The 11,710-nt window shown below is 44.6% G+C and overlaps 1 protein-coding gene across 1 annotated transcript; it reads left to right on the top strand.

Annotated features, from left to right (window-relative positions):
• Nucleotides 1–436: 436 nt before the first annotated feature.
• Nucleotides 437–1,021, top strand: LOC125546809 (ethylene-responsive transcription factor ERF056-like). Its single transcript, XM_048710934.1, has one exon. It carries the CDS (start codon nucleotides 437–439, stop codon nucleotides 1,019–1,021), a length of 585 nt encoding a protein of 194 aa, XP_048566891.1.
• The last annotated feature ends 10,689 nt before the right edge of the window (nucleotides 1,022–11,710 follow it).

Genomic DNA, 11,710 nt, shown 5'->3' with positions numbered 1-11,710 from the left:
GGAATGCCTTATTTGCAAATGCGAGAGGGATGTGGGTATCTTTTTGCAAAATTGCCACAGTTTCCTTCCTATCCGCCGAATATAAATCGGATGGCCTATATTGCAGGATGGCAGGAACACCATCATCACCAACTCTATTTTTTATAAGAGTAAGGAAAAAGTAGAGAAAAAAATAGAGAGTAGAGATAAATATTAAATATAAAATAAATATAACAGTAGAGAAGAGAGTAGAGATAGCAGAGACGTCGGGAAAGAATTGCGCACGCGCGGGAAAAAGCGGTCGGGCGTGCGCTAGTTTTGGAGCACGGCGTCCGGCGCGATTTATAAAATCCAACGCCCTCCCACTGCTCTATGCCTTGCCACCGCTCTGTCCCCGCTCTGTGCCTCGCCACCGCTCTCTCCCCGCTCTTTCTCGCCTCGCCGTCGCCGCGCCACCATGCCGCCGCGTCACCGGGAAACTTGGGGATACCGCGGCGTCCGCGCACGCCCCTCCGGCGGCTTCTCCGTCGAGATCCGGTTCCGCGGGATGCGCCTTGGCCTCGGCAATTTCGACACCACCAACGAGGCCGCCCGCGCGTACGACGCGATGGCGTGGCGCCTCCGGTGGCCTCATAGAACATTGAACTTTCCCAACGTGTCGATGCGGGAGTGGGCACAGGAGCTCGCGCCTCTGCCATGGCTTATCATCGACGAGGATCGTCGCGACAACCGGAGGCGGGAGCACCGTCTCGGCATCGCCGAGATGGACGAGGAAGCCATGGCACTATGGCGCCAACGCTTCCCGCAGGACATCATCAACGAGCGCGAGTTCTACGAGCAAAGGAGGGTGGAGAGTGATAAGAGGAGGGCGGAGCGAGCCTCCTATCGCGAGGACAAGCGTAGGCGAAAAGCGGACGCTCAATTCAACATGAGGCTAGGAGCAACGTCGCCTTGGGAATCCGACGACGGTCGGTATCTTCACGCCTACAGTCAGACGTCGGAGGAGGACATCACCGAGGAGGAGTCGGACAACGAGGAGTAGTTGAATAATCTATTTTTTATCTATCTATGATGAGAACTATCCTCTACTCTCTATCTCTACTTCTCAATCTCAGCACTGTAAACGCTTTTTTAAAGCGCCGCACGTTGCGATTCTGTTGGAGATGCTCTAACATGGCAGACGAGTGCTTTAATGTTGCCCACAAGATGTGCGAGTATTACTAGTAGTATATTTTTCTTGCCATGTTGAGATTTTAAAACCACGAGTGCGAACATGCAAAGGAGCAATGAATACCAAACATGGGATATTGGGGACATCTTCAAGGAGCGTGGCAAGTTAAAGAGGAGCTGCACCGAACATGTAAAACGAGCTTTTGTATGTAACACCCTTTCAATTACTTTCGTTTAGCCTCGTGTTCTTCGATGTGTATATGTTGTAGTTTCTGTTTCTCTTAAGCCTCGTGTTCTTCGATGTGTCATAAGAAGAGTCTTAATCGTCCTAATGCTTTCGTTTTTAGCTTGATGTAGGAAGTGGGTGTTCTCACCTTGTAGTCTGTTTTTATATTTTTTTTCTTTTGAATTCACTTCTCCTAGTTCTGTTTATATGGCTTCTACTAAATGGATCTGGGTTGCTCTAAGTAATTATCTAAAAAAGAAATAACTTCATGTCAGGATGCAGTTCCTGCGAGGAGGGAAGTATGGTCAACCTCGAGATCATGTTTCCAGAATGAGGCTAGATTACACACAAGGTGACAGTTCCCTAATGATGCTGGATTAGACACAAGGTGCAAATTCCCAGATGATGCTGGAATACACACAAGCCAGGTGGAGTCGTCAGCTGTTCGTGTCCTCGTGGCTCTAGTAAAGGCTGATAGAAAGCGTGCAGCAGCCCTTGAGAATGTAGCCGAGTTCCTGAAGAAGCGAAAAGAGCAATCAGATGCCCTCTTCACCCATGCCAAAGAAGAGATGGAACAAGCTAGAAATAATCTAGCAGAGGCAGAGCAGGCTAGGCGTCTCCTTCTATCTAAAACTGTTGTCAATAAAAATTTCCTTCATAGTAGCTAGGTTCGAATGTTTATCCAGTCAGCATGCCTGTTGTGATGTCTGTGCATCTACTGATGTGGCACAAAATATTTTTTTGGGGTCATGTAATAACAGGAATTACTTTCCAAACAATAACAGACGAAGCATTGGACATGGTATAGTTCACGCGCAAGCGCGACATTCCAAGTTCAACTTCCACATCAAACTCATGTTCACAGATATCTCCACATTCATACATAATGTCCACAACCATGATTCACTTCAAAGCCAAATTTTTTGAGGAGAGTTATGAATAAAGAAAAACCTCTAGTTCCTGCTACCAGCGTGAGCACAACAAGTCAAGACCATGCGTAATTAATTATATTTTGGTCACCTTTTGTGTTCTAAAATGCCGGTCGGCTCGTGGAAGGACGTGTTGACGGCACACGCGCAGATTCAATGAAGGCGGGCGGGGCAGTCTGAAGCCGGTTGCAGGCGGCGATGAGGTGTGTTCAGCCGGGCCTGCAGCAAGTGGGGCCCTCTTGGCCAACGCGCCGGTTCAATGCCTGCGCTATGATAGGCCGCGTCCGTGTCAGAGCAATCACTCCCTCCAGTCCTTTTTTGTTTGCGTATAACAAAATCTCGTTTTCCATTCACATTTTATAAGTAAAATTCGTGGACAAACTTTGACCCAAAAAACGATGGGGACTAGTAAACCAGAACGGAGGTAGTAGTTTTTTTAATCAAAGAAGGGTTTCCCCCTTCCGATTTTCATTACTGAAAATCAACATCTAAATCTAAACATAGTATTTTCCCTAGAACTACCAGGTTCAAAATCTCACAACATAAACCCATACAACCATACGCCAAGGAGGTACGTAGTAGGTAGTACTATGAATTCCATTTTCGCTCCATACCAATTGTTCTAAAAACTACTTAGTACTTATAACAAGCCATTGAAAATCGAAACTCTTAACCCTGTTAAAAATGATATTTTAAACGTGGCAACTGGCGAGCCACCGCCTCCAAGTCGTTCACCTGTGGTCCCGACCATCAACTCCTACAGATCAAATTATCATGCGAGCTGACTATTCCTACAAAGGTACGCTCCACCACGTACCCGGTACCCGTGAATGCAGCAATTGTGCACCTAGGGTTTTAGGGTTTATTTGTTAATGTTGCCTTTACGTAACACTCATGTGTGCGAGACAGCGAGAGACCGACTGCGTGCGTGCGCCTCTTCTCTTCGTATATGTACTCCACCGTTTGTCTGGTGTCCACAAAATTATAATAACTACTAGCAATGTGCCAATGCATTGCCACATGATCTGAGTAGATTAATACATATTCACCGATTTGATAGAAAAAAGTCTAGTTTTTAAATACATATATCGATAAAAAATGTTATGTTTCACTCAAAATATATTCCTTTGGCGGTTTTGATGAGATAAGGGAGGAATGTTGTTGGTTTCAAGATTCGAGAAGTGGTATATGTCTAATTTCTACTCTTACTAGCAAGATGCCCGTGCGTTGCACGGAACATCAAGATCTTGTGGGAGAAAAGGATGAATGAGGGAAGGCCTTATCTGCAAATGTGGAGAGGAGTGCGGGTAAATTTCTATAGTTTCATTCCTATCCGTCAGATATAAATCGAACGACCTATATTGCAGGATGGCAGGCCCACCATCATCACCAACTCTGTTTTTTATCCCTACTCTTATAAAAGCATAGTCAGTGATGATCGTGTGCCTGCCATCCTGCAATATAGGCTGTCCGATCTATATCTGACGGATAGGAAGGAAACTATGGCAATTTTGCAAAAATATACCCACACCCCTCTCCACACTTGCAAATAAGGCCTTCCCTTGCTCATCCTTTTCTCCCACAAGATAAACTACTCATACAAATGCATCTTCATGTTCCGTGCAACGCATGGGCATCTTGCTAGTTGTTGCAAAAAGCCCATGTGTGTGTGAGAGAGAGGGAGAGAGGAGGAGGACGGAGTGCATGTGTGACAAAGACACAAAGAGTGTGTGTGTGAGAGGTATCAAATTAAAATGAGGCGATAGTGTGTGTGTGCACGATCGGGAGGGCGTGTCTCAAGAAGGGAAGAAAAATCTACATAGATACACGGAGCGGGAGAGAGACATGTATGCGATAGTGGAAGCACGAGTGTGCGGGTGTATAAACCTATCTAGAGGCTAGTCGATAAATGTTTGTGAGAGAAATACGAGATGGGGGTGCAAAAGCGAGAGTTTTGTGTGTGTGTGAGAGAGACAGTAGTCAGGAAGGGGAGTGGAAACAGGAGTTGTGTGTGTGTGAGAAAGAGAGAGAGGGAGGGGGGAGTTTGTCTGATCGGTAAAAAAAATGAATAATGTCAGTCTGGGATGGAGATGAAAAGGAGACTGCAACAAATGTTGTGTCTATAGGAGAGAGAGAGAGAGTAATTTTAGTGATATGATTCATATCTAGAGACATATAGGGTGTGTCAAAGAATCCCATAGAAAGAAAGACAAAGTGAAAGACGAGTGGAGACTGTGTGTGTGGCGGTGAAAAAGAAAGCTTAGGTACCTAGTGATATGAGAGAACGGTAGAGACGTGAGAGATAATGAAAACCGTGTAATGTATAATGATAGGGAGACCGTGACACTTCTCAAGGGAGACGTCAAGAGACCATGCTTGCGAGGATAGGAGAAACATGAAGTGAGCGTGCGGGTGAGCTGGAGAAAAGAGAGTGATAGCTACATGAAGGAGCATGCATGCGAGAGAGATGGGCATGAAAGGAGTGAACATAAAAGGGATTCAAATATTTGAATTCGAGATGATGATACATGTAATCCATACTCGAACCAAAATTGATCTATCAAACATGCATACTCATATGAATTCACGCGCATCTATGTTATTTAATATGTAGATATTACTGATCCATACATTTTAGTAGAACATAATTTGGTTTAATTTTTTGAATTCAACCTTATGATTTTGAGATCATTGTATTTGTAAATCATATTATACATGTAAAGGAGCAGAATTCTTTGTTGTGCTTTTGGAAGTATATATTAAAAAAATGATGTATGTAGAATTTTATTCCAATCGAAAATGGATCCCGCCCGAAAAAATAGAATACAAACGGGATTCGAATTGAGTTGGCACGGTAAACATGCACTTTGCAAAATTTGAACGAAGCTTGGAAAGTCGCAGTAACCGCCCAAAACCAAAATCCGCGAGATGGAAATTACTACTGCCTATCCCTGCCACACAAAGCCTATCTGCTCAATTTCTATAGGTTTCGATAGGGGTAGGTTTGTAATTTCACTCGAACGTGACAGAACCGCCTCTCACCCGGATTCTTACACGGTGGGCGCCAAAACACAGTGTGTACTCGGCCGAAATCGACTCCCTCCCCGACTCATACATGGTGGGTGCCAAAAACAAACTCTCGTCGGCAAATATTCGGTGTATGCGAGATTACCGTCCTATCCCCAACTGACTAATATTGATGTGATGTAGGAAATTTGAAACGGGGGCTAAGTTTGTAAATTTCCTCGCATTTGAGACAAGCGCGCCCTGAAGACATGGTTCCCCCTTCCTCTCCACCTCCATTTCCCCATTTGTACTCCGTGGGCGCAAAAACACCCTCTCCACCCCAGCCTCCTCCGTCCGCCACCCCATCCACCGCCCTCCTCCTCCACCATGCCGGAGCTGATACCCCGACGCCGCTGTCCATTACAAGAGATCGACCTCTCTCATCCACGGCTTCGGACCGGGATCCTTGCATCCCGTCCTCTCGCTTCATCCCCGTCGTCATCCACCTTGCTGGCGCCGCTCCTACGACCGTCTCGTCCACCGCGCCCCGCCGCCACCGTCTACCCTCCTAGATCCGCTTCCACGCCGCCGACAGCCATCGCTACCGCAGTACCGTCAAATTCTTAGCAGATGCATACACGGCGCCGCACCAGAGGTGCTACTCTTTCGTATCTGCTCAACTTATTTATCGCAACAAGAAAATAGATCGCCACTGCTTTACTCTAATTTCTTGTCCATCACTTACTTGCTAGTTGAGAGCAAACATTGGTTGCGAAGTTGCCTTTGTCTGGTTTGCACCTTCAGATCCGCCATGGCACCCTCAAAACTATACTCCCAATGCTTATGGTTTTCGCCTTTTGTATTCCACACTAGTTAAATCACAGTAGACTAAATTTCAAAATTGGGTCAGTCAATTTTTTAGAGCTCGCCGGAGTTCGCCGGTGCGAACGAAGGGGCTCGGGTGGGGACTTTGGTTGTTGGGGGGGCGGTGGTGGGGCCTCGCCGAATGAAGAAAACTCGACGTGGGTGGGGGTGGGGGGTTGGGGTGGCGGAGGAACACATGTTGTGGGGGCCGATGGTCCGGCCGGCAGCCCGTGTGGTGTTCTGTATGGGAAGAATGAGAGACGAGGAAGAAGAAGGGTTAGGAGATGTAGGATCTTCATCCAACCGCCTGAAATGGCCGACTGACCCAAATGCAGACATGCCTTTATATTTAGTACCATCATCATACCTGCTTAGCACTGCTCCTGAATCCATCAAGCTAAACAACGTGCCACTCATAATTCCAAACTTGTTGCTGAAGTACGAATCTGATATGATGCTGATATTACTAAAATAGATAACATTTAATTGGTCAGCTAATGTTCCTACTTTACTTTGAAAAAGCACTTGCACCACATATAGAGAGACAACAGGGAATTGCTTTCTTAATGCGCTCTGGTTCATCATGTGTGGGCACTACGCAACGGACATTTTATTATCCAAAATCTGCTTGCTCTTCTTTAGCATGTTCCTCTTCCGTTCTTCTTTAATAAGTACTCTCTCCGTTCCTAAATACAAGTCTTTGTATAGATTCCACCATGGACTACATATGGAGCAAAATGAGTGAATCTACACTCTAAAATATATCTGGATACATCTGTATGTGATTCATAGTGGAAATCTCTACCAAGACTTATGTTTTGGAACGGAGGGATTATGATAGTAGTACAATATGTTCCTAGTAGTGAATATGAGCAGGGACATTTGCAGTGTCGAGGTCTATACGGTCGGTTGGTATGGACACTTTGAACTCGTTGGGCCTCTTTGATTCGTAGGATTTTGTAAACATGGGAATAGGATTTGTAGTGGCCTGCCCACTTGAATCCTATAAGAATAGCAAGGAAATGCGGGGAGCTGTGTTGCCTTTGAGAGTTACACTGATATTAATTGTATCCCACCTTCAGTTGAAGAGAGCTGGTATCCGAAGGCGTTCTAGCCGTACTGGCAATACTAGCACATATATTCTAGCAAGTTCCACTTTGCTGATTTTACTCTGATGCTTACGGTTTTCCCGTTATATCTACACTATGATCTATGTAGCGGCTTTGTGTCTGTAGCGACTAGACCTCAAACGGTCCAATCTCTGTGCTCCAGTGTCATCCCTGGATCAGAAATGCTGACACCGCACAGTACTTATAACAGAGTAGCAATCACACACTTATTACAACGAGTGTCTCAAAAGAGAACTTATTACAATAAACATGGCTTAAGGCCATCTAATAACGATAACAGCGGAAGGCTTGGAAGATAAGTGAGTCCATCAACTCCAACGACATCACTGAGTATAGAACCACGACCTAAGGCACCTTACTCATCATCTGAAAAGTCTGCAACATGAACGTTGCAGCCCGAAACGGGCCAGCACATGGAATATGCTGGCAAAGTAACACATAGAGAACAATCAAAGAGTAATGCTATACTACATGCATATTTGGCTGGTGGAGAGCTCTATGGTTACAATTTTGTGTAAAGCCAATTTTTTCCTACTGCAAAGGAATAAATTTTATTTAACTATCATGGTAGTTGTTAAATATTGAGAGTGTAGACACCTCTCAATCCCAATTAAACATCATCATTAAAATCCCAACAATATTAATTAGAGTAACATGATGAGATTCACATGATAATCCAAGTACTAGATACTCAAGTTGTCCATAACCGGGGACACGGCTAACCATGATTAGTTTATACACTCTACAGAGGTTTGTGCACTTTTCCCCACAAGACTCGATCTCCTCCGTTGGGATTCTGGCACTACATGGTGTTTGAGAAACGGATGACCGAGACATAGTCTTTCAGAAGCGCTAGCACCTTACGATCGGGTAGACCGTTACACCTACTTTCCCCTACATCTACTAGTCTACCACTGTAAGAGTTCGCATGACTTAATCAACTATGCTAGAGCCCATAGTAGCTTGTGGCTGCACACGGAAGTTTCTAGTATGAATAATCTCATGATCCCCTTTGAGCCTGGGTGGCGGTCCAAAAGAAAAACAGGCAATCGCTGGAATACCCAGGTGCCTCAATCCACCTAGAGATGTGTGTTTAAGTTGCCACCTTAGATAAACCATTAAGTTAACAATCTCACATCTGTCATGGATACACTCACCCAATCCACGTCTACTAGCATAGCATGGCAATATAAGCAAACGTAGAAGTAACTCCCAAAGGTTTGATAATGAAACAGGTAATAGGTACTACCTCATCTACTTCCCAAAACCCACAATTTAATTAGATCCTAATCATGCAGTGTTTGAGGATTGATCTAATGCAATAAAACTGGGTAGTAGGAGGTATGATCAAAGTGTTACTTGCCTTGCTGATGATCCGCGAAACCTAGCGATTCGAAGTAGCAGGCGGCGCACTCCAGGTACTCTATCACAAACAAACAAGCATACAATAAGTACTCATCTAATGCACGGGTAAAACTCAAATAAGAGATTTAACCAGAAAGTTCAACTTAAGAACTCCGGTTGGCAAAAAGAATCAAATCGAACGAAGCAACGAAAGACAAATGGCGAAAGAAACAAACTTCGTTTACTATTCTGAATCTAGGTCAAATTTTACAGACGCAAAAATTTGTTTGAGTTGGCTAAACGGAAAGAGGGTTTCGAGATGAAACTCCAGGCGCTTTAATCGCCTGATTCCGATAAACGAGTGAAAAGTTATACTAGATCGAAAATCGGATCAGAAATCGCGATCAGAAATAATCGCGGAATAATCCAAGAAAAAGAAAAACGACGAACAGATTATCGAACGAACGTTCGTTATCTGGATCTGAACGATGAACACGTTCGTTAAAATGAACGAACGAGCGAACGCTCGCTAACTAACCTAAACCGGAAAAAACCGATCTAATAAAAAAACAGAAACTAAAAAAACCGAACGAAAACCGGCGAAAACCAACGGTTTTCTAAAAAAAGGGCGGCGGCGGTCAACCTCGGCGGGCGGGTCCGGCGGGGGCGGCGGGCGGCTGGGCGCGGCGGCGGCTGGCGCGGGTTAGGGTTTGGGGGCGCGGCGGCTTGGGCTAAAAGCGGCCCGGGGCTGGCGCTATATAAAGGGCCCGGCCAGAGGAGTCCTAGCCGATCCCGGCCCGAAGTCGGTTCGATTTTTTTTAAATAATTACGCGCAGAAAAACAAACAAACGAAATACTAAACGGACTCGAAAAATCCTGAAATAAATTTTCCCCGGCTTCTAAAATCAAGCCGCACAGGATGAACATTTATTTGGGGCCTAAATGCAATTTTCAAAAACACGCATTTTTCCTAAATTCAAATAAAATAGCAAATAAAACCAAAATAAAATCTTATTTGATTTTATTATTAAATCCTCAATATTTCTTTATTTCGGGAAAGTCATTTTATTCCCTCTCTCATATTTTTGTGATAGAAATAATTGAAGATAAAATAAATAAAATCAAATGATCCTATTTTCAAAATTTGAGAAAACTCAAATATGAAAATAACGAAATCCCCAACTCTCTCCGAGGGTCCTTGAGTTGCGTAGAATTTCTAGGATCAACCAAAATGCAATATAATATGATATGCAATGATGATCTAATGTATAACATTCCAAATTGAAAATTTGGGATGTTACAAACCTACCCCCCTTAAGATGAATCTCGCCCTCGAGATTCGGGTTGGCTAGAAAATGGTGAGGGTGGTCCTTCAGCAGATCTTCCTCTCGCTCCCAGGTGGCTTCATCCTCCGTGTGGTGGCTCCACTGAACTTTGCAAAACTTTATAACCTTGCTGCGGGTGACTCGGCTGGCATACTCAAGAATCTTGACTGGTTTCTCCTCATAAGTCAAATCACTGTCCAACTGAATCGCTTCCATCGGCACTGTATCTCTCAGCGGTATATTAGCCATCTCTGCATGGCACTTCTTCAACTAGGAAACGTGGAATACATCGTGAACTCCTGACAATCCTTCGGGCAATTTCAACTTGTAGGCTACTTCTCCCATACGCTCCAAAACCTTGTATGGTCCTACAAAACGTGGCGCTAACTTTCCCTTAACTCCAAAGAGCTTAACTCCTCGAAGTGGAGATACTCGAAGATAAACTCGGTCTCCGACTTCGTAAACTGTCTCCTTGCGTTTCGAATCTGCGTAGCTCTTCTGCCTGGACTGGGCTTCCTTGAGCCTATCGCGAATCAATTTCACCTTTTGTTCAGACTCCTTAATCAGATCCGGTCCAAACAACTGGCGGTCTCCAACTTCATCCCACGACAATGGGGTCCTGCACCTCCTTCCGTACAAGGCTTCGAAAGGGGCCATCTTCAAACTAGATTGATAACTATTGTTGTAAGAGAGCTCCGCATATGGCAAATTGTCGTCCCAACTAGATCCGTAATCTAGCGCACAAGCTCTCAGCATATCCTCCAAAATTTGATTGACTCTCTCGGTCTGGCCATCTGTTTGCGGATGAAAAGTTGTACTGAACTCTAGCCTGGTACCCAAAGTTTCGTGCAACTAATTCCAGAACTTTGAGGTAAACTGGGTTCCTCTGTCTGATACAATGCTTCTTGGAACTCCATGCAGACATACAATCCTGGTCATGTATATTTTTGCCAACTTAGCACTGGTGTAGGTAGTCTTCACTTGGATGAAATGAGCTAGCTTTGTCAAACGATTGACTACAACCCATATCGAGTCATAGCCTGAACGAGTTCTGGGCAATCCCGTAATAAAATCCATGCCTAACTTATCCCACTTCCATTCGGGTATTGGCAATGGCTGTAACAATCATGCTGGCTTCTGATGCTCTGCCTTTACTCTCTGACATACATCACAAACTGCTACATACTCCGCAATATCCTTCTTCATTCCGGTCCGCCAAAAGGTATCCTTCAAATCCAAATACATCTTGGTATTTCCTGGGTGAATCGAATATGGTGAATCATGAGCTTCCTGCAGAATTAACTTCCTGATCTCCGGGTCATTGGGCACATAAACACGGTCTCCAAACCATAGGGTATCGTGCTCATCCTCACGAAATCCTTTAACTTTTCCTTTGCTCATCTTCTCCTTTATAGAGGCAACCTCCTTGTCAATCTTCTGAGCTTCTCTGATCTTATCCATCAAAGTAGACTGAATCTCCAATGCTGCTACATAGCCTCTCGGGACTATCTCCAAACATATCTCACGAAGGTCCTCGGCTAACTCCTTCGGTAATTCTCCCGTCATTAGTGTGTTGACATGGCTTTTACGGCTCAGCGCGTCAGCTACTACGTTAGCCTTTCCGGGATGGTAATGCAATCTCATATCATAATCCTTGATGAGCTCCAACCATCTCCTCTGCGTGAGATTCAACTCCTTCTACGTGAAAATATACTTCAAACTCTTGTGATCCGTGTA

This window comes from Triticum urartu, chromosome 3, assembly GCF_003073215.2.
Source record: "Triticum urartu cultivar G1812 chromosome 3, Tu2.1, whole genome shotgun sequence".
Lineage (NCBI taxonomy): Eukaryota > Viridiplantae > Streptophyta > Magnoliopsida > Poales > Poaceae > Triticum > Triticum urartu.
This window is presented reverse-complemented; position numbering and strand designations above follow the sequence as displayed.

Bases quoted from the DNA above. Each gene is read 5' to 3' on its own strand.
- LOC125546809 (XM_048710934.1), top strand. From the start codon at position 437: ATGCCGCCGCGTCACCGGGAAACTTGGGGATACCGCGGCGTCCGCGCA.